The sequence below is a fragment of the Oreochromis niloticus genome, linkage group LG7 (genome assembly GCF_001858045.2).
Source record: "Oreochromis niloticus isolate F11D_XX linkage group LG7, O_niloticus_UMD_NMBU, whole genome shotgun sequence".
NCBI lineage: Eukaryota > Metazoa > Chordata > Actinopteri > Cichliformes > Cichlidae > Oreochromis > Oreochromis niloticus.
Window position 1 is genome coordinate 39,291,874 of NC_031972.2, and position 24,315 is coordinate 39,316,188.

General features: G+C 38.9%; 1 protein-coding gene across 3 annotated transcripts in view; it reads right to left on the bottom strand.

Annotated features, from left to right (window-relative positions):
* The window catches only part of lrp5 (low density lipoprotein receptor-related protein 5), a 47,409-nt gene that overhangs the window by 11,625 nt on the left and 11,469 nt on the right, over positions 1-24,315 (bottom strand). For 2 of the 3 annotated variants that reach the window (XM_005454254.4, XM_019361207.2), the window contains exons 2-15: positions 22,455-22,657; positions 22,014-22,230; positions 19,448-19,516; positions 19,158-19,286; positions 16,094-16,290; positions 15,819-15,950; positions 11,090-11,178; positions 10,786-11,004; positions 10,344-10,432; positions 9,838-10,009; positions 2,482-2,698; positions 2,223-2,376; positions 795-930; positions 393-637 (exon numbers count right to left, since the gene is read on the bottom strand). In XM_005454254.4, coding sequence (XP_005454311.2) covers positions 393-637; positions 795-930; positions 2,223-2,376; positions 2,482-2,698; positions 9,838-10,009; positions 10,344-10,432; positions 10,786-11,004; positions 11,090-11,178; positions 15,819-15,950; positions 16,094-16,290; positions 19,158-19,286; positions 19,448-19,516; positions 22,014-22,230; positions 22,455-22,608 — 2,219 coding nt within the window. In that variant the 5' untranslated portion in view covers positions 22,609-22,657. Of the gene's footprint in view, positions 1-392; positions 638-794; positions 931-2,222; positions 2,377-2,481; positions 2,701-6,050; positions 6,066-9,837; positions 10,010-10,343; positions 10,433-10,785; positions 11,005-11,089; positions 11,179-15,818; positions 15,951-16,093; positions 16,291-19,157; positions 19,287-19,447; positions 19,517-22,013; positions 22,231-22,454; positions 22,658-24,315 lie in introns of those variants that run through there. The other variant, XM_019361208.2, reaches the window with a different exon arrangement.

A 24,315-nucleotide genomic window follows, 5' to 3' on the forward strand; every position in this document is an offset into this window, starting at 1 on the left:
GTACTTAACAATGAAACAGAAAGACTCACACAGGCACATCAGTATGTTTTGGAGTGATCTGCATACAATGTAATAATGCAAGGTTTGTTAATAAACAGGTTTAACAGCACCATCCCTCACAAACTGAAGGTAACTGAGAAGGCAGTGGGATGCAAATGTTGTTTATTTGACTGTCCATTTGTTTGCTGACATACATTCGCCTCACACACATATTCATTTAAAAAAAATGTAGAAAATCCAATGACAGACTTTTCTGCAGACTGTATAGATAGATAGACATGCCACAGGCACCTGGTAAGGCCCCTGTACTGTGAGATAGTGGAGGAATTTTTATATCCACAACAGTGAACTGAGCCAATGTATCAGGTATTTGTAAAACTGTATGGTCTTACCCATTGGCTGGGTCCAGTGCTAGTGATCGTGGGTTGTCCAATGATCGAGGATTGTCAAGATCCTTACAGACCAGAACCTGTCGGTACTGGCCATCCAACCGGGCCACTTCAATGCGGTTAGTGCCTGTATCTGCCCAGTAAATGTTGTGACCCATCCAGTCAACTGCCATGCCTTCTGGGTAGTCCAGTCCAAACTCTATAATGTGTTCTACAGAGCTGCCATTCATGTAGGCTCTGCTGATTGTCTGGAAGGGAAACGAGCAGAGAGGAAAGTAAGAGATAGACAACAGGAAAGAAAAAGAGCAAATTCTCCTTTAACTGATGGAAGTGAGGAAGTCCCAGTTTCTCTTAATCTGATGCAAAAAAATTAACACGTCAGGACATTACTGCTGCAAAACATACCTTTGCCTGTATGTCTGTCCAATATATTCTTCTTTCATAGACGTAAACATCAAGAGCAGAGGCCTCTTTAACTCCTGTCACAGGAATGACCACATCATTGCTGTTGGTACCTAAAGAAATACTCCTGATGTTGTCCCTGAGGAGAAAACAACACGAAAGAATCCCTAAAATTCCAGTGCAAGTTACATTCTCACCATCAAGGCTGATGGTGAAACAAGCCCGAGCTCGAAGTCTTCCAAGATCAAGTCAAGTCCAAGGTGACAAAAGTTACAAATCAAACAACGAAAGAATGAAACAAAATAAGACTTCAAACTTATGTCCTACTGTTGTTCAAGGTGCACTACAACAGTGTGAAACACCTATCTCTCTCGGGTTTGTATTTTGAGACATTTACAAAAACCGAGATAATAAAATGCGAGAGTATAAATGTGGGGTGCATTTAGACAATTATAGAACCTGATAAGGACCAGATGATTTTTTTATTATGTCCTGATACATAAAAAATTAGTACTCAGTACTGTGTTCACCGTCTCTAATGGCAAGTAGTTGTGGATGGAGCGCTCACATCAGGCCACCAAACAGTCCACTACCATTTGATACAGTGAAATGTCCTCCTCACTGATGCGTGCATATTGTAATAGCTGCTCTAGCTGCACTGTGTTACAACCATTTGTTAATACTAAAACTATAAAAAGTAAGAGGTTGCAGTTGGACAGTGCTTAACAGTGTAGGAAAAGATGAAAGAAATTTGACAGCTGCCAATACAGCAAATCTTCAGAACCCCCCCCTAAAAAAACCTTATGACACTTCAGGGGAAAAAAAGAAAAAAATCAGCTGAATTTGTTTGAAACCAAATACTGTAGCATGAGGTCTGCACAGACTGCCAAGACGTAGCCACTTTAGTCCTCCTTCAGATGGTGCATTCAGGCACACTATTGAGTGTGGTTCACCCTCATTTTGAAAGCACTCACATTCCAAGACACAGTGTAGTTAGACGTATAAAAACAGAACAAAACAGATCTGACGCATTAAAATAAACTGCATCCATTGTGTAGACAGTTGGACTGATTTAAACTGAAGTGTATCTCTTCCTTCAAATACAAAAAAGAATGAAAAATGCAGCTGTTATAAGCTTGTATCAGAATTACTGACACAGACTGACACATAGCGAAGTCAATGCACCTACTAGACTAAATCATGTCTGAGATAGCAGACACTTTCTCATTACTGAAGCCTAAACCCAAACTGAAGTACTACAGTCAGGTAAGGAGAATGCTAATCCCCTACGCCATTAATGTTTGTGAGCTTTTCCTGTTTTGTTGTCATTTGTTTTTGATATAATAATAACAGAATGACTGTAATATGCAGTAGTTGCAGATAACAAGAGCAGCAGGGCATTTCATGCTATTGATTGAAAGGCGGACAGACCTATTAGTGAAGAGCAGGAAGGCCTCGGGCACCACACAGGTCTGGAGGTCTGACAGGAGCTCCATCCCCATTGGACAGGCACAGCTGACAGCCTGCTGACGCCAGAAACACAGATGGCTACATCCACCATTATCACCAGCACAGCCGTTTGTACCTGAAAGAAAAAAACATGTTTTTTTATATGTCATTTGATATTTTTTTTCTAATTTCAGCTTTGTTTCTGCTTGTACAGAACTCAGAGGAAAATAAGCTTCCTTACCAAAGGTCTCTGTCACTTTAGTTGCCTTCAGCCCCATTAAATCTGGCAGCTGATCGATAATGATCTCTCGTACAGCTGTGGTTTTGTGGACCCTCTCAATGCTCCGTCTCTGCCAGTCAGTCCAGTAGATATGATCCCCCAATAGAGTAAAACCAAAGATATGAGGCAGCTTGTCCTCTAGTAGAGTCTGTCTGTTACTACCATCCACACTGATCACCTGAAACAGAAACAGAAACGATGGTCGGAAAAAAGCGCACATTAAAAGCTCAGCTTCTTTAATCCATCATTACAGTTGTCATCATCCTAACCTATAGTTAGTTTTTAGAGGTTAAAGGTGAAAATATAGTCCATGTCCATGTTTTAATTAAATGTAAAACACACAAATGATATAGATTAAAGGATTTGGTCCATATAAAAGCATCAACCATTCACCAAAGTGTTGCCAAGCAGAATAATTAGTTAAAGAGGTTTGAAGAGCAGGATTTGAGTTTGACACATGTTGTAGCTGTATGCAGCCAAAGAAAACACTGCTGGCAAAGTAAAACCCTTCCTGCTCCTAACAATATGGTGACACGTCACGTGTGTGTGTGTGTGTGTGTGTGTGTGTGTGTGTGTGTGTGTGTGTGTGTGTGTCTGTGTGTGTGTGTTTCTATAAGCAGAAATTGAGAGCTACAATTGAAAAGGCTGCAATTAGAACTTGTGTCCAACCCTCCTCCTCACCGCCTGTGCTATTACTGGACTGGCCTCAACTGAAATAGACACGGGGTTTTATTTTAGACACACTACAGTCATTTGCAGCCTACATGAGGGTTTGTGTGCGTATGTGTGTGTGCATGTCTGTCTGGTCACATGTTAACTACAAGGTCTCTAATGTGCCATGGTAGACATTTCGCGAACTATGAGCATGGTGGACAGATATATTAAAAATGAGTGCTGGGAAGCAGTTTAGCATAGTGGAGTAAAGCCTGGAGCTGGGGAGGGATCTACTGTTTTCAATATAACTGAAGAGATTATAATAGGCTATTGTTAATGCCAAGTTGTAGCACAAAGAAAATGATCTATGCTGAGACTGAAGGCCAGCTTATGAAAGGTAACTGCTGTTCTGGTATGTACTTTCTTACTACAGCCTAGGTCACACAGTATTAAGTATTGGAGAGTACATGACCATGTTCACACTTCCGTTTACACTAAGCATTTGTTTTCACAACAAAATCCAGTATAACAGAGGAACATACTGCATTTGCTAATTAATTACAAGCAAACAAAAAGTTGACAGTTCACTGGTTTCTAAATGGGGTCCAGGCATGCTGTGGGATTTTGGAACAACCGTACATTATTGCAACATTCAGCTGCGCAAAACTTTGGGAATGATTTATTAATTTACATTTCCCCTAACTAACCACCAGTGCAGATCACCAACCACCAGTCTAATGACTTTAACTGGACCAGTGATGCTTACAAGCACGCAGGCTAGACTAGAGTAAGGGTAAATATGGCCTAAAGACTGGTTGGTGACGCCCAAACAATCTATGGTTGCCAGGGAAAAGAGTGTATTCCCTGAAAGGTTGGTTGCAGCAAACTTCAGTTTAATTCAGTTTTTTATACAGCGTCAAATAACAACAAAGTCGCCTTGGGGCACTTTCAATTCCAACAGACCAAAATTTTACTGTGAAGGTTAACGTTCTCTGTTTACAGTTTGGATAGCACTTGCACAGTTTCTGCACATATTGGCTAAATTAACATCAGACACCTAACACGAAAACACTTTAAACAGAAACTTTTTTTGTTTAAAAGTGTGTTGCATCTCAACTGGAGGCAGCAAGACTGTGTTGATTTGTGTGAACATGCATAATAAGGCAGTGGAAGCAAAGTATTTACTACAGGACCACTGACATTCTTGCAAAATAATTGCTAGGTTGTGCTTGATCAAGATGAAGCAGAGAGGCTGCCAAAAACTAATGCGTTGTCAGCTCACACAGGCACACATTTGGGGGTTGATATATGTACAGGTGTACCCTTTGGTGTACCTTCAGCTCAAGTTTAAAAATCTTTGGCTGAAATGACATTAACATGATCATTTTACTGTTCATCATTGCATTAGCCATCAATAATTTCTAATTTCACATCAATAATTCAACATTTGTCAGACTCCAAATTGAAAATAAGGAGTACAGACTATATGATACATTGACTGAAAAACTTGCTACAAATTTGAATTAAATTTAGTCGTCAGTATTACCTTTCAGCTCCTGCCTTTATATATATATCGAACACAAGAAAAAAGCAGAATTAGAATGAGTGTTTTGCTGTGACAGGCATCTGTTTAATGAATACTCATTTAAATATCCATTCACAGGCCGAGGGGGTGAGCAAACAGAAATAAATAGAACATTCACTTTAATGGGCCTCTGATCCAAGGCAGGCTCCTAACCCCTCCACAAAAAAACCTATTCATTTATCACTGTGAAACAATTAGACATGGACATCCCAGTGAAAAGATGGCAGAGAGACTCCCTTTATCTCCCCTCTCGTCCTCTCTTACTCACTCTTTCTTTCCACTGACTTTTTCAGGAAGAATTATGCACTGGGAATGTGATTTTTTTTCTCATCTTTTTCATTTTGGGTGTGAGAATGTCGCTTTTCTTGATGGACGTCCGGGGGGGGATGGGAAGAGGAGCCAAAAGAAAGCTAGCGGAAAAGTAACGAGGTCTCATCAAGCACACAGTGAGACATCGGACCATCGGATGGTTCACAGGCGCTCACACGTGGATTTTCTCTAATAAACATAAAGACAGACCCAGGATGAATAGAATCTACACAAATAAACGAAGAAGCCATAAAGCTTATACCAAACACAAACCACACCACAAAAGCTTTGACACAAGCAGTGTGTCCATAGGCAAAAAAATCTACTAATGCATTCACTGTAAATGTCTGGTCCAACACTGATGCTGATGTGAAAAAAAAACTGCCAGGAAAACAGAAGCACTAAAGGAAAAAGCAAGAGTGATTTTAACGATAAAGACTTCCTTACATATTTCAGCACAGTGTTGCTTGATCTTAATTAATTAATCAATTTATACTTCCGTTCACATAAAATACTGATTGTCTAATGTTTTCTGATTGGTATGATCTGATTTTCTTTTTCCCAACAGGGATCGAGACCATAGTAGAAATTAGCACATTTGACTTCACTCAAGTTTTAAGCCTTCATTTCTTTAGTCTGGTAAAATAATCTTTACTTATACGATCCATATACTGTCTTATTCCAAAGCCTTTCATTCCAACTTTTTGCATATACCTAGCTATTAGAAGTTCCACTACACTGAAATATACACATAAGAAAACCAGATTATAAAGACTTTGAAGGGAACATAACAATATTTATCAGTCAGATGTTCAATAGGAACCCCTTACTGTAAAGAGTGTTGTACCAAGTCTTTATCTATTCTAACACTTTATGCACACATCTTATTAGACCAGTTTGAAAGCATACAGAAATTCTGCAAAGGCTAGAAAATTCACTTTAATTTGTCACTCATCAGGAAATACTACTGTTAGACATATGTCTATCTTATCTGTTTTGGCATTCCCCCCATAAAAGTTTCCTGCAGCATAGTCTATAGCCAGTCCATTTTGCCAGCCCAGAGAGATTTGGCGCCACATACAGCAGGTAAAATAAATATTGATCATGTCAACAATTTTCTAAGTAAATATATTTCTAAAGGTGCTATTGACATTACATTTTCACCTGTTGTTGGTAACAACCCATCCAATCCACACATGCAAAGAAACCAAACCATAGACGTCCATAAATTAAGTTGTGTATAATAATGAAAAATGACACAGGGAAAAGTATTGAACACATGAAAAAACAAAAGGTGCAAAAAAGCAGAGAAAGTCATGACACCAGCTGAAATCCATCAGTAATTAGAAATCCTGCCATTTGTGCAAATTAATATCAGCTGGTTCAGTCCCAACTAATGGCCTGTAAAAATGTGTCTCATTACCAAGGTGTAACACAAGAAACACAACCTTATTGTTGCAAAACATACAGATGGCACTTGACACAGAAGAATTTCTGAACAACTGAAGGTTCCAGTGAGGACTGCTGGGGCCAGAATCCGGAAGTGGAAAGATCATTTTACCACAAACCGATCACGACCAGGTTTTCAGACAGAGCAGTGAAAAGAATTATGAGAAGTTATCCAAGAGCCAAGGAGCACTTGTGGAGAGCTACAGAAAGACCTGGAATCAGCAGGTACAATTGTTTCAGAGAAAACAATAAGTAATGCACTCAACTGCCATGGCCTGTATGCACGCTCACCATCCAAGAATCCAAAGCATGTTGCATCATGTTTAAAGTTTGCAGAACAACATTTAGACAAGCCTGTGAAATACTGGGAGAATACAGTCTGGTCAGATGAGACCGAAACTGAACTCTTTGGATGCCATAAAACACACCATGTTTGGAGGTCAAGGGTCAAAAGGCACTGCACATCACCCCAAAACAACCACATCAACAGCGAAGTTTGGAGCTGGGAGCATCATGGTGTGGGGCTGTTTAGGCTGTGCGGAGGCGTTCTAAAGCTGTCATCACCAACAAAGGCTTTTGTACGGAGTTTAAATACATTTCATTAAGTGTGTTCAATAATTTTTCCCTGTGTCATTTCTCATTATTACACATAACTTAATTTATCATTTGATTTCTTTGCATGTGTGGATTGGATGGACTGCGATCAACATCTGCTGAGAATGTCATGTCAGCAGCACTTTTAGAAATATATCGACGTAGAAAATTGGTGACGTGTTCAATCCTTATCTGACCCGCTGTAACACCCCTGACATTCTCTCATTCTATACAGCATGAAGCAGTGACACTAGACTTGTTACTCAAAAAAACGTGCAGGGCCTTAAGCAGGGGAAATTCCACTATATACACCTCCCCATTTTCTGAGTCCCACATCATTCACTCACACACACAAAAAAAAACACAGGCACACATATCCACAAGTAGTAACCATATGGCTCAACAGAGTGGCTGAATGGCGCTACGCACAGTCAATCTGCATAATCACAACAAAGCAGCCGTTTTATGCATGTGTGCTGAGAAAGCAACACATCAGTCAACGCTTTCTCACATGAACACATGCTCGTTTCAAAAGGAGGGGGCCAGCGCGGTAACTTCAGAGGGGTTTTTTCCACAAAGAAGGAGGCGAAGGGGGAGTCAGATTTCTCCAACAAAAAGAGTTGAAAACACTAAGACAGAGGAGGGGCATGGGTGGGGGTGGGGGCAAAGAAGAGAAGCAAAGAGAGGGAACCTGAGGGAGTGAGAGCATTCCTCCAGTGTTCTTAGAGAAGTTCTTCACTTAGCCGAGGCCTTTTGTCGTTCTCTCTTTTGGAAGCTAAAAGGCTATGTGCTGTTAGGCTTTCAGCTGTTTGGCAGGCTTGCTACAACCGCTAACAGTTATGTTTCCAACACTTCAGAGGAGCTTACATGCTATGATATTAATCTCCTGGAAAGCAGAACTACTATTTAACCCTCTTGCGGTCATCACACTAAAATTTGCTGGTTGCATTATGGGGCCTTTTTTCTTGCTCCACAGTGTAGAAACACTTTTTATCTCTTCACAACAGGAGTACATATACACACACATGCCTGAGGGACAATCCATAATCAGTTAAAACAGTTAAAGTGTAAAAGAGTGGTGAAACTTTTAAAGCACTGTCCTGATCTGACCAGCTTTTCCACCCATCCATCGAACCATTTTCTGCTGTTAAGAATCCAGAGCGTATCACTGGACTGGCAGAAAGCATCACCCCCAGTGATCTGTGAGTCACAATCTGGTCCCCACATTCTGCTTCCAGTACAAAACCTGTGTCAGCTGCTTGTCGTCCAGTTTGGTTTGGCATTTGGTTTGGCATTTGGTTTTGAGGTATTGTATTAGACCATTGAATAAGCAATTGATAGAGAATTTAAATTAATGACCAGTTTACTCAATAATACAAATATTTTCTAACTGCTCTACAATACTCAGAATGTCCCCATCTAATCTGAAATGCTCTGCCTTGGCACCAGTTCTCTATCTCTGGAGAAAACTCACTTGGGTACGACAAGCCAAACTGGAAACAGGTGGCAGGTGAAAATCAAAATTAATTAAAAGAGGGAATGTCTCTTCCTGTTTTTTTAAATTAATGAATGGTCTTAGTTCAGAAGCATATTTTATCAGTCCTGATTATTTTTGTGAACTGTGTAAAAAGTGGATTTTTAATTGACAAATGTCTACTTTAAGATTAAATGACAGGATTAACACCACTGTTTATAAATGGGACAGACAGCTCAAAACCCACACATGTAAAAGATCTAACCCAATAGTGTGTAAGCCTATGCAGTCACGATTCTACATTCCTTTGGGTGGCTGTTTAAACGCACATGCATGCACACATCTACTTTCTCCACTTCATTTTATTCTTTATGTTGTTTTTCAGCTGTTTATTAAAATAGCAGACATAAAGACAGTTCACAAATTAAAAAGAAAAATCAACACACTATTTTAGTAAGGTATTGGGCCAACATGTGTCAGCAAAACACCTTCACTACGCCCTGGCATTGATTTTTCAAGTCTGCTGTAGGAGTGAACGCTATTCTACTTAAAGATATTCCCTCCTTTGGCCTATCCCTAATAATGGTGGAGCATCTAATAATGTCCAGATTGTCCCATGGGTATTCAAAATGACTGAAAGACTTCATATGAGTCGCATCATTGAGCAAGATACTGAACACCGAGTTTCCCTCAATGCATTCATCTGTGCATGAATGTAAGACCAGGTGTGTATAATTAGAGTAAAGTGCTGTAATAATATGTACAAGTTAAAAAAGTACTATATACGTACCAATATACAAGTACCAGTCCATTCACCATTCCCATCAGGATAAAAATGCTTCCTGATAGGTTAATGATGTTCAACTCTCTAGTCAAGTTCATCATGCCAAATAATGTTGTGTTATTACCTTCCAGCCAAATTTGATTCATTGAAAAGACTTCGTTTTGAAAAGTGAGTAGTATTCTCTGCTTTAAAACACTATTTCATAGTATATGTTTGATATTTATATGAACTAGAAGGTTCTGGGTTACAAACAGTCCAAAGACAGCCTGGAACAGCCAGAGATCAAACCAACAACCTTCTGATTCGTGGGTTGATAGCTGTACCGCCTGAGCTCCAGCCATCGCAATGACCACGTGTGTTAGGTTAACTGTTGATTCTAAATTGGTTATAGGTGTGAATGCAGGTAGAAGGCCAGAAATTTCACTTTAATTTGACACTCATCTGGAAAAAGACAACTGTTGAACGTACCTCTATCTTATCTGTTTTGGCATCTCCCCAGTAAAGTTTTCCTGCTGTATAGTCTATAGCCAGTCCATTGGGCCAGCCCAGAGAGCTATTGACCAAGACCAGCCGGGCTGTTCCATCCAGATTGGCTCGCTCAATCTTCGGATGCTCACCCCAGTCAGTCCAGTACATGTAACTGTAATAAACAAGAGAAAAAAAAACATTTTAGTTCCACTGACAGGAGAATATTAGATTAGGCAGGTATTCTTTTTGAAGCTTGCAAAAGAAATTTCACATTCCTCACAGTAGACAATTATTTGTAAAATGTAATGTTATGATATAAAACAGTTTTTTCTTTCTTTCGTCGTTAGGCCATATGTTTTTTTCAACATCAAAATCAATATTTCCCAACTTGGAACACTTGGGACTGCCTTTTGATTTGCATGTTATAAACTCATATATGTATAAGATGACTTTTGTATGTCGGATGACAGCCGTGTTCAGGTGGGAGAGCCAACTGAAATACTCACCCATTAACAGGGTCCAGAACAATGGCTCTGGGTTCTTCCAAGTTCTCAGAAATCAAAATTTTCCGAGAGGTTCCATTTAGCCTGGTAACCTGCAACACCACATAACATTCCAATGTTATAATGTAACACAACAATGCAACATATTTTTATATTTATTCAAACGGTTTGTTTGCATAGTTTGATAGTCTTTTCTTTTTGAGTAATAATCACCAGAAGCTGTCTTGTCAATTGCACAGGCATAAACTTCAAAAGTCTGATTGGTAATGGGTTCACACAGATCCAAAACTATGTAGACACGCATTACAAGTGACCCAGTTAGACTTTTGTGTTCAATTCTGTTTAAATATAAACCATGTAGCATAAGAGTAAACTGTACTTAGAGTTTTGCATAGTCAATTTCGAAAAAACAAATAAAATCTCTAATGTATCAAATCAGATATACCTCAATCCGATCAGTGCCAGTGTCAGTCCAGTACAGGTTTCTGGCAACCCAGTCGACAGCAATGCCATCTGGGTGGTTGATCTCCGTGGTAACCAACATCGTTGCATTACTGCCATCAATGCTCGATCGTCGAATGGCCCGAACCTCATCATCCGTCCAATAGACATAACCTTCAACTGGGTCATAATCTATAGCTATGGCATGGCGAATGTTATCAACCTGCATAATTAGAGGAACATCAATGACCCTCAGGAACCCTAAGTCAGGTAATTCAGGAGCAGTCAATCTTTCTATGTATTTTTACCTGCAGTACTATGTCTGTGAAATCTGGCAGGTCCAGTGAGATCCTCCTAAGGTCCGTCCGTCGAGCCAGCAACAGAACTTGCTCTGCTCCTAAACAAGACAGACAGTTATTAATAAGTAATTAGTAATTTATTATTACATTATAGAAATAATGCAATGTATTCTATATACTACAAGCACTTCATCTACTTCACATCCATGACTAATATAGAATCCTCATTTAACTTAACCTGTATGTCTTTGGACTGTGTGAGGAAGCTGAACCTGAAATAAACTGCGTACCTGAAGTAAACCCATGCAGGCATAAGGAGAACATGCAAACTCTGCATAAAAAAGTCCCAGCCAGGGTTTAAACCCAAAACATTCTTGCATGTCGCCCAAGCACAAGGACAAAGTGGCACAATGGCAAAAATCCCAGTTCAAGTCATTTGTGAAGCATGTTATGTACTGCCTTCTGACTTGGACACTGCAGACTGTTTCACTGAAAACTACCACAATAACCCATGACATCAAATAAGATGATTCTTGAAGGAAATTGATACAGAATTTTGCTTTTTGTGAATGGATTTAAAGAACTTTTAAAATTCAACTCCTACCCCCCCACCCCAAAAAACATATGTTTAATATTGTTAATAATATTAGCTGTAGTGGTATCTTAACACAATGAGACAGCATTAGGCTGGAGGCTTCTATCCTGCATATCTAGGACTAATCTGCTGTTTAGTCATAGTTATTATGCACAAATGCCCATCAGACATTTCTCTCCCATTTGGAAAATCGAACATTTTCCAAAGCCTCCGTTATTTAAACATTTATATCAAGAAGCCATCCAGCAAATCCAAGTTGGAGTAGTTGGTATCAGGGTTGGAGCCAAAGCCCACAACCCAATATAAATCTGTCTGTTGTCAAAAAAGATTTCAAGCCTGAGCCAAGCTTGCACTATTATCAGTTTCCTTGCCTCCTCCTTACTCCAACCAGTCTGGAAACAAAGGGCTCTGCTATCCTGGGGGATTCTCCACTGTGCTTGGCTGTTGATTGATTTAACAGGAGCCAAACTCACCTCATGGGAGACAATTAACTATTTTTCTTTGTGTCTTACACCTCTGATTCTGAGGTGCTCGGATTATAAAAAGTTAAAAGTGTTTCTTTCTATTTTCCTATTTGATTTATCTTTCAAATCAATTCACTCAAATCATAAGACAAAGCAGTTACTGTACAGCACGTCTGTAAAATAAATTACAAAACCTACAGACAATAAAGATATGTAACTGAATGTTACAAAATACATACCATGCTGAATTTTACTCTATCTGGATAAACCTCTAAGAAGTAAAATCTCATTTTTGAGGCCTCCAAATGTCAGCCTAAATATAAGCTCAGATAAAACACACTTCTCCAACGTGTCAGCAAAAGCTTTAATCTGTGTTCTTTCAGCTGCACAACCAGCCAAAATCTGGCATCTCTCAGCCTTGGCACCAATCAGATTTTACAATGAGAGTTATTCATCGTTACTTAAACGTCTGAGGCAAGGCGGGATAAATAAAGGAAGAGAATGAAGAGAAAAGAGGGACAGCATCTGTGATTCCACTCTTCTCTTCGCTTGACTTCATTTTGAGACACTTAAAGACCCCTAACAAACAGTCTTACACACACACACACACACACACACACACACACACACTCTCACTCTCTACAAGCAGCGCAATAACAAACGCCTTCAATTTAACCAGCCAAGCAAAACAAATTAGAAGCACGCACAAAAACACAAAGACACACACACACACACACACACCCACAGACACACAAACTGCAGCCTGACACAATAGGGCATTGTTGTTTTTATTGTCAACAGTGGCTAAGTGATTGGTTGGCATGCTTCATTCAAATTTAATACATTCCCATAACACAGCCTAACAGACACAGAAAACTCTAATACAGTGTTGTGCTATTATAGAATAAAGCTCTATTGTTTTAGCCTCATGGGAATCAGCATGGTGGCTGGTCAGCTAACTGTTAAACTACAGGGTTCACTTTACTGGTCATTTTACTTGTTTTCTAGCTGATGCACCCCACTCTGCATCACATTTCACACACCAAACACAGTGGTAAATGGGGTCGGCAAGAGTACACACTAATTATTCTAGGAAACTACAAATAGTACTGGGTTACTATAGAATGAATATGGTTAGCACTAGGGGTGGGTTTTTATTATCGATTTATCGATTAAAATCGATTCTGGCTTGGATAACGTGAAATCGATTCATTAAAATCCTGAATCGATTTTTTAATATAAATTTATTTTGCCTGAAACGCCAGAATCTCTGGTGAAACCTCACAAAATTTCAACAACCACCAAACAGCTAAGACAGTAAATGAGAGCAGGAACACGGATTCTGCACAAAGACGTAAACACACAGCGCGACCCGCGGATCAGAATCAGTGAGATGTTTCTCACCCGACGGCACGGACACGGTCGGGGGCTGAAACCCGACAGCTCGCTGATTCTGATGTTTCGGCAGGTCCGCGCTTTGTGTTCACGCCCTTTTTGCGCTGATTCTAAAGCTGTTAGTTTTATCTCTCTCCAAACAATATTGACCGAACCAGCTGCAAAAGAAGATCCAAACTACGCTTCACATAAACATCGTCATGAACTCCCTCTGACATTTACTGTTTTGCTTCCACCACACTTCATGCACAGCTCGCTCTCTCTCTCTCTCTCTCTCTCTCTCTCTCTCTCTGTACTTCAAGAGCAGTTTCCCGTCTAAAAATATGTTTTCTGCTTGCTTGTTATGCACAAGTCTACTGTTGTTTACAGCGCTGTCGGACGCTGTTTTTTTTTTCGTTTTACATACTTCCGAAAAGAAAACCTAATTTCTGCCGTTCAATACTGAACAAATTTAAACTTTTTAAAATGATGCAAAATGCAAAACGCTTAGTGTCTCTAATAAAACCGCTGTAATGTCAGAAGTAACGTTCATATGTTGATTAATGGTTTTCTTTCGTTTTTGATGTACTGCAGAATACTTTTATAAAATCCAGGCCAGGAAAACCACCTTCATGTTTTTGTGTTTTATTTCAGCTACTTTGACACAAAGGCATCTGCTGTGACGCTCACACCTTTGATAAAGTCTTGCGTGTGTCAGCTTCCTTTTTATAGATACAAAAATATGTAAATGTACTGATCTGAATTATAATATTTCTGACTGTCAAAATTTCCCAGATTCAAATCAAATTGAATCGAATCAAATTGAATCGAATCAAATCGAATCGATTCAGGACCTTGTGAATCGGAAACGAATCGGTTATAGAAATCAGTGACGATACCCAGCCCTAGTTAGCACAGATATGAAGATGTAATTAATGATTAGATATATAATTTATACTCACTATATATTAATTGCCCTTCATCTGTGGTATCATATTCAAAACAATCACATATTTATTAAAGAAGTCATTTGTTGTTGTCCATTCAGTAAAATTTCATGGTTTTGCTGATCATGGCGTTAAGTTTTTATTTAAACGGTTTGCTAGCATTGCTACCATTCTCTGAGCTTTTCACTACATTTCGTAGACTTATAGACAGCTTGTTGTTTCACAGATTCTGATTAAGCTATAACTTTAATTTGTTATAACTTATATCTAGAACTTTATTAATTTGACATTACTCCTCCACATATGCTAATTTCTCATGAGCAACATTTAAACCCTTTAGAATTGAGGAGGCAATAACTTACTCATGTGGCAGAAATACAAGAAAAGTCCAGAATTATTATGTTACAGAACACAATACATAATTTTTCAGTTCAACGGAATTAATTTTATTTATATATTTATATATTTTGTCTACTCTCTCCAGTAGTTTGTGTTTTGTCCTTAGCTCTCTATGCTTTAATTTTTTCCCTCTTCTCTTTCCCCTCACGCCCAGTCCGATCACACCAGATGCCCCTCTGAGCCTGGTTCTGCCAAAGGTCTCTTCTTTTTAAAAGGGAATCCTTCCCCATTGCACAAAGTTCTTGCAAATAGGAAACTGTTTGAGTGTTGGAGTCACAATCTAATAATATATCTATCCTGAAGCAACTATTATTGATAACTACCATTTGAAAAAGTATTACATTAATTTTTTCTTTGTGCACGGCACGCATAATGAATTTTCATGATAAATTACTGAATTTATCTGTGATAAACAACTAAATCTACTTCATTCCTATATGCAGACCAACAATGGAACAAGCCAAGGTGGTATGGGAACAAACAAAAATGTAAAATTAAGCAGAATTTGATTTTAAAAAATGCAGCCTATCCTACCCCTGGTTCCCATGTGACATGCAAACACCCCAGACAAAAATAAAGAATCCCAAAGAATAGAGAAAATGGACAAACAGACCCAGTACAAAAACTAAACTTAAAAACTAAAACTGAAGGAATAGAGCCATTCCTTTACAACAAATGGTAAGTAGACTAATACTTCTATAGCAAATTTCTACTCAATTTGAGCAGTAAAAACACATGCTACCACAGGTCTCATCCACCCAATCACACACGTTCATACAGTGCTTTTATCCGTACCTAAGCACTTTTAACTACACGTCCATTCTGTCGCTCTCTCTCTAGTGGATACATTGGGGGTAACTTGGGGTTCAGTATTTTGCCCAAGAACACTCTGACACATGGACAGGAGAAGAAAAGGTTTGGTTTATTCTGAGGTTATAGTAATGTAAATGGATCCATACCTGGTTTGCATGTCTTTCTGTCTGGTTTAAGCTGCACGCCAGTGGGGCAGGCGCAGCTATAGAAAGGCTCAACTGGAGAGAGTAAGCAGAGGTGACTGCAGCCTCCATTATCGGTACTGCATGGTGTCTGGACTGCAACAAAAATACACGTTGGGGGGAGAATAAGCAGAGAGATCATTAAATAATTACCAGAAAGTAGATCAAAATTGGCCAGAATTACTCCACCTACAAACCTAATCTACAAACACAAATGTAAAACAGTCTGAAACACGTACTGTCTGGTTGGCGGTAGGGCTCCAGAACCTGTATGTCCATAGGAGAGTAAATCCCACTGAGGATCTCTCTGGTTTTGTCTCCACTGTGTTTGCTACAGGCGTGGATGGAACGAGTCTGCCAGTCGGTCCAGTATAATGTCTCCTCAGACAATGTCAGGGCAAAAGGATGGGTCAGGGTGCCTTCCACCACTGTTTCACTGCAGGATGAAATAAAAGCTTATTAATTCATGTTATTAAAAATGCATTTAGAAATGCTGATACACGGAATTAATGAATAAATATAAACAACTTGATTTAGTGTTTTTTTTTTTGGTTTGTTCTATAATGTACTTAAAATCAACATTGGTGTTAGTATTCATGTTTGCAAATTTAGCTGTACTTCCATTAACACTTTAACTGATCTTACCAATGACTCACGGGACTATATTTCTCAAACCATAGAAATGCTCAGTCAAACAATTTTGAAGACCAAAGACAAGAAAAGGATTCTTAGGACCAGAACTGCAAACTCTTGTGTTCAAATGAAATTTTGGTTCAGTGGAGGCAATGTAGGAATGAAACTGTCCTCTTTAGAACATAAATATCTGCACCACATAACGGCACATTCAGGTGCAACCTCACCAACTCTATCGTTAATATCAAAAAACTACAGAAAACAAAAAGTGGAGAAGTGTTTGAGGAATCGCTGATAAGGAATAAATGTTTCATTTCTGAAACACAATCATGTAAAGAAAAACATAAAGAAAACACAAAGGACTGTCTGTAACCACTCGTCATCCTTAGTTACATGCCTGAGTGTGTTTGTGTGTGTGTGCATTAGGAAACAGGAAAAATGTAACTAACTCCAGATTTCAAAGCTTTGTCCAGCTTTTGTATGTAATTGAGGGCGTGAGCCGAAATTCATTTGCAGACAAACATTATCCACTCTGATAATTACTACAAGTTCTACAGTTACAAGTAAAAGGCCTGTGTGACTTGTTCTAGACAGAAACATCATCAATCCAAAGCAGTGCTGGTAAATCCTGTGACACACAAAAATCCAGGATCTATGTTCAGGGATGGGCAGGATTTTATCAAACCAGGAAATTAAGATGAGCACTGTTTCTGTTTCTCTTAAAGAAAGTATGTCTGTTTCTCTAGTCCCTTCTCCTTGTTTTTTCCAGTCCTTATTTTCCCAGTGCTCTGTTACATCTGGTCGAATTCCATTAACTATGTTTAAAAGGTCAGTAACTGGAAATCTTTTACAGATGGACTGAATGTTGGTGGGCTAACTAACTATCAGTAATATAATATAGTAACTAACAGTTATGTGTGCTTTACAGTGCACTATTTGGTACATTCATTTTTTGGATGGAAACAAAAAGAGAAAAAGAGTTAAAGAGCATATGTGGAGAAAAAAGGCCGATAGAAGGAAAAAGAAACAAAAGAAAATCCTGAGCTGTGAGCAAAATGCAGTGTGTGTGTGTGTGTGTGTGTGTGTGTGTGTGTGTGTGTGTGTGCGCGCGCGCGTGTGTGTGTTTTGACTGGGGAATCTACACCACAGCTCTGTTTGTCTTGGACTATTCCATCTATTTTTTTTATTCGGTCTGTGCAGCTATTTTTCACTTCCCACCTCCATTTTTCTGTTCCCAGTGAAAACTCAAAGCATTATTTGCTGATCGTTGATGTTTTTATTCTTGATCCTGATTAAGAATTTTGAAAAGCATGTTTTATTTCTGCCTTAATTAAAGAGATACTGTCATAATAGGTGACTGTTGACAATTGAAAGAACTATATGAAGTAAGACATCAGTAAATCTCATCTATCTTGTACAGTAACAAATATTGTTCTCACATAAAATGTCAATAGTGCTTCAAATCAGTGCTAGACTGAGCTAGGGTTTTCTATTTCTAATTCAATACTGATGCCTTGGGTACCAAGAATCAATAAATACCAGTGATAAGACAGAGACAGGGAATGTATATGTTAAAGACATCCTCAACTTAAACATTGATCTTCTAACTTTGGCAAGATACACTGAAAAAAAAAATATTGGTGATGTTCATCTAATTTATTTGAATTAGCTTCCATGTCTGCTCTAAGTGAGCGTCATCATGCTGTAGCACACTGCTGTCATTAAAAGTTGCAGTACTTTCCTTGTTTCCTGCACCTCTAATTTAACCCCTAATGCATGTAGTGCATCTGTCCTGTCTGCCTCTCCTCCCCCAACAGGTTGCAGAACGAGGCCCAGGGAGGAGCAGCCGTCTGCTGCGACCTGTTAAAAGGGAGTTTTTCCTTCCTACTGTCAACAAAGTGCTGTTTTCTCTGAATTATTGTAGGGTTGGGGCATGGGGTTGAGAGATATTGGCTTGACATAACTGGGCTCATCTCAAAGCACAAGCTTGGTTTGAAACCAGTCTCCTGGAGAGGGGCTAGCCTCTATTCCACTCTAAAGTTGCACTCAGTAAGAGGCAACAAAAGGGGATTTGGTTATACTGGCTTATTGTCTTCGCAGTGTAGTTTTCACCAGTGGACCAGAACAACAGTCAGGGTCTGCGGTAATGTAAAATGCTTTACGGGTCTGAAGTGTCAAAGAGAGAGATGAGCGTGAAATTGATGCTGTCGATTTCTCAGACACCTACGTCACAAGCTGTGGGTAGTGACTGAAAGAATACATTTGAAGAAGTAAGCTGCAGAGATGGAGGGTTCACCATTAGATTAGGTCTCCTGGTCTACCTTAGATTGGTTGTCCCTCATAAACAGAAGGCTTATAAAACAGGTGGATAAGGATTCTGTGCACACAAACACAGAGCTGTATGTTTCAGAAAACAAGATTAGGGAAGTCTTTAGCATACTCATAACAGTAAAAGAACCACTGTCTGAGGTTTTGGATTACAGTATATGGATCCCCATATACTGTATGGATCCCCATATACTGAACTGAATGAAAAGAAAGGAGGAAAAGCATACATCATTACACTCTTGGTTTAAATTCATTCTAAGACAGTCTTTTACACGCACACACACACACACACACACACACACACACACACACACACACGCAGATAGATATAAAGCTGCATACCGTGCCGATCCATCCAGATTGGCTCTATGAATGAAGCTGAGTTTGGCATCAGCCCAGTACAACTTCTGTTCCACCAGGTCTATGGTGAGACCGTTGGGCCAGTAAATGTCCTCATTCACTATTACTTTCCTGTTACAAGACAGAGATGCTTAGAATTGAGATTTTTTTTTTAAAAACTTTTTAATGTAACTTTTTTCTAACAAAAAGTCCACACTACAAAAATAAAACTACAACTATTATACTACTGTAAACACAGAAGATCTGAGTGCAGTCTTATGTAGTTACTGTACCTGTTGCTGCCATCCATGCCAGCACGCTCGATCCTGGGTTCCTCCCCCCAGTCTGTCCAGTACATGTAGCTGAAGGGAAAAGCAAAGAAATATATCACTCATACACATAACATTAAAACCAAAAGGGTTTTGTTCTTTTTTTATTTATTTATTTTTTATTTAGTTAATTAGTTAGTTAGTTGTTTTTTTGTGGAAAAGTTTTTTGTTGGTGGACGATATCAAAATATAACTTTTTGGTTTGAATGATAAACGTTCTGTTGGTAACAGGAAAATCCTGAGCGCCATCAGGACCTTATCCCGTCTTATAAATATGTTGTTACTGTCAGGGTTTGGAGTTATTTTGCTTAATCTAAACCTCCACTGATGGAAGCAAGTTTTAAATTTTAAGTTACACAAAGAAAAATTTCAGGAAAGGTGCAAGTTTTTATAGTTCCCCTTTCACAGATATGTAATACTGGATAACTTGCTTCAGTGAAGTAAATAACTAAAGTTAAATTTGTACTTTTCGTTTGTTTTAATAATTGTTCTAATTATACTGACTTGATATCTATATGCTACTAAATATGCTAATAAATAAAAGGCACGTATGAATCGATGGTTAATGTGGTTTGCAGTCTGAAGAAGTCTGAGTGGTCAGTATGAATAGAAAAGCATTATAAATGCCAGTCCATTTGTACAAAAACTATTCTTAAACTCCTGCAACTGTAGCTAAAGAATTGAAATGAGAAACCTGGGAATAATGTGTATATATACAATATTGTCTTTGCATCTCAGTGTGGTCATTTATGTTTTTTAAAACATGATTCCATATATATACTGTATATATACTACAGATTCAATGACCCCACCTGTAGTAACATTTCACTGGCACTGTAATGTGAATGCAGATGCTTCATAAGAATTTAATCAACCTGCCTGAGTTTCATCTTTTCTCACACCACCAATGATTATTTTCTTTAAAATGGAAAAAATTGGCCTGAAACTCCAACACAGAAACACCCTGTGGTTCTCGTGCTCTATAAAAAATGTTATCTGTGCACACTGACGATCTAACTTTTTCGGTTATTGACATGTTTTTTAGCCTGTGGTGAAAAACTGTTCTTACTGTGAAAGGTACATAATGCAAGTTAAAGAAAATGATTTCAGAGATCCCACAGATGATTTAGGAGTCAACTCAGTAAAATTGTGTATTTAAGGGAAAAACACATTTAAACATAAAAAGGTCAAATACCTTTAATGCAATAACAAGAAATGTGATTTCCAGCTCCACTGTTCTAGTCAGACTGAATTTACCTGCAACATTTTCCTTGTGTCGTCTGATGTTCTCAGGTGCATTTTGTTTTGTCATAATAAAAAAAATGTAAAAAAAACAAGCCTCTGAAAGGGGAACTTTGTATAAAAATGGCTGTAGTTCATAAAAAATGTTCTTAATGCCTTGAATTAAAGGCAAAAGCAAAAACAAAAACAAAAAAAAGGTGTCACTATCCATACACTTAAGGACCTAATTGTATGAACAAGGCGCTGTTTAGCAGGGTTTTTTTTAACCTTTATTTATACAGGTATTCCCATTGAAACTCAATGTCTAATTTACAAGAGAAACCTGTTTCAGACAAACATATTAAAATGTAAACTTCTTTTTCCTACACCTAACCAAGCAGTTTTGGTTCTTAAACCTATTAAAACAGTGAAAGTAAAGTGCAAACCATAAAGCTCCTAAATGGGACACAACCTGTCTGGGTTGGAAACCCTGTGACTTCTTACATTACAGCCAAAGAACAGAGGCAAAGAACACCTTCTGTGTACATTTGGGACCCATTGACAATTTTACTCTTTACTCTTTGGATAAGAAAGCTTTGCCTACCTGTCTTTTTTTTTTATCTGTGTATGTGCAGCATTTCCAGCAACATTTTCAGCTGCTCTTAGCTCAATTGTTCAGTAACCCAGTGTGGTAAAGAATGATTCTCATCCTCTCTGAATATTTGATCTAAGCTAATCTACTGTGGTAGCATATAGAGGTAAAATTATAAAAACTGTGTCACTGTCACCGTATCAGTGTTTTTAGTTTTTTTTTTTAGATGAATTGCTATTTCTTAGTGCCCCAAACGTGTTTATCTCTGTGTTCAGCTTGCCCTGTCATTAATTCACCCAGCCAGACTCATTTTCCATCATCCCCCCACTCATTATAAGGTCAATATAATCATAAAAAACAGTACAAGTTTTTTTTTTTCCCACAAAAACAACATTAGATGTATTTTTGAACAACAATAGCGAGCTCCCCAGTTTCACTGGGGACAATATGAGCTATAAAAGATCAAATCAGCAGAATCAGTAGAGCCAAGAAACTAGCTAGCTACTTCCATGGTTATAAAATGTAAAAAAGAGAAGATTTTTGATATCCATATCAGTTTTACACCCAATTATTAATTTGATGTAGAATCTGGTCTGTGGTTTGATTGTGAGGATATTTTGCATAGCCTACACCCCCACACAATATCTGATCCATTCAATAACAAAAAATAAGTGGTGTCAGACACATCTTTGCACATTTCTGCGTGTATTTTGTTACCGTTGGCCAGGGTTGAGAGCGATCGCCCTGGGCTGGTCCAAGTCCATCCAGAACAACACCTTTCTTGAGGTTCCATCTAGGTTGGCCACTTCAATGCGATTGGTCTCTGAGTCCGTCCAGTAGAGCTTTTTACCCAACCAGTCACAGGCCAGCCCATCAGGACTGTCTAACCCTGATACTACCACAGTCTGGCCTGTTCCTAGTGCCTCTTTAAGGGCTGTAGGTTAAAAAAAAAACTCAGTTGAAACTGTTACATGAAAAAGGGTTTATATTTCAATAAATCATTAACACATGCAGCAATAGTTATTTTAGCTTTTTACGAGAAAGTCCTCACCAAGCAGAAGAAGTGTGGTTGGTTTGTTTGAACTATTGTACCAAGTGTGAAATAAATAAATAAAATGAAATGAAATGAAATTAAAAGTAAACAGTGTGTAGTCTTACAGTTAGAAGACTGATTCCAGTGAGTCTGTTTGATGGCTTCTTCACTGACATCCGTCCAAAATATCAGACGTTCAGAATACAAGAAGTCCACAGCTGCTGCATCTTCCAGGTCACTCACGATGATGGCGGACTCCCCCTCGGACCCCATCTGCATCTACCAATCGCACGTCACGCCGATTGGCAAAAAAGAAGGAGCGGTGACCCTGGAATGGAAAAGATCCTTTATGTAACATTTCATATATCACTCAGATTTCTCACAATGTTATTTCATACAGAGATGCAAAGATGCTTATATTATAGCAGTTATTGGATTTCACTGGTTTGCTAAAAAAAAAATTTTGGATCTGGCTTTAGCAATCTGACTAAAGCTTTCAACTGATATCACGGCAATTCTCTCGAAAAATGAAGAAGGCTTTTCAAAGAAAATGCTGCTATATTTCTTCTGAATATTCTAATTTTTGTCTTTTTACCAAGTACAGACTGAAGATGATTTTTCCTGGAAATATGTGGAAAACATCCAAAAGACTGACAAACACTCATTTCAGGGAGTTAGTGCATTGGGAAAAAAATGCATTTTGGAGTCTCCATACTCTAACCTTCCGTGTCTCCTATAAGATCAGCAGAGGGGGAAATTAATGCATTATGCAATTATTACGGTACCACTATCCACCCTCTATAATGCAGAGACACACACCTGGGAGTTTATTTTGCAGTTCTAGCACGTGTAACAACAGCGGAAGCCTTTTCTCTGTACCTACAGTTCTACTGACTCTCTAATCAGTCTGCTTTTATACGTGTAAATTGGCTAACTGTTCTCTCCTCCTCTCTGCACGGCACACACACACAGTGGTGTCTTTCACATGCCCAGTGAACTACAATCCTTTTCTGAGCTCAGAATTAAATATACATAAAAAATACTGATGCTGATTCTAGACCCACACACAGTCAAGTTCACAATAGAATACAAAACAAACTAGGGCAATATAAGAAAAATGTTTGTACAAGAAAGCATTCCCACTCTGTCCCAACCATGCGGTAAGTATGCAAATGTCAGGGTCCAGATTCCATAAACCCATGTCTTTGTCAGTGCGGTTCAGTAACTCAAGAGATGTTGTCCTCCCACTGTTGAAGCCAGTAGTGATCACAGCAGCTGCCACAGTGCCTCTGGGGAATCTTGTGGTTTTGGCCAGGCAGGGTGGCAGAGCTACTACGCTGTGGTTTGGCACAACCGTGCCTCCTGTAATCCCACAGAACGAAGCCAGTCTGCCTCTGTTAGTACGAACGCTGCCCAGAAACAATACCCAAGCCCTAAAAGACACATGGTACTGCTTTTATTAAACATAAGGCAATGTTCATCTAGCAAGCAAAAGCTCTCTGTTCAGTGCCAGGACGAGCGGGGATTGCACCAGGAAGGGCATCTGATGTAAAAATCTGCCAAGTCAAACATATGGATCTACCTGCTGTGGAGACCCTAAGCGAGCAGCCGAAAGTAGTCTCTACTGCTCTTACTGAAATCAAATTACATAGGCAAAAGCAACCACGGTGGTGCGGTGGATAGCACTGTTGCCTCACAGCAAGAAGGTCTGCTTTCGATTCGGGTTTGAGTTCAGGGCCTCTCTGTGTGGAGTTTGCATGTTCTCCCCATGTTTGCGGGGGTTCTTCCTCCCACAGTCCAAAGACATGCAGTTAGTAGGGTTAGGTTAACTGATGATTCTAAATTTCCCATAGGTGTGAATGTGAGTGTAAATGGTTATGTCTCTGTGACAGGCTGGCAACCTGTCTACTGCGTATCATTCATGCTGAAACACCCAAATAAATAACAAGAGAAAATGAATTAATAATACCTAATCAAACCAATAAT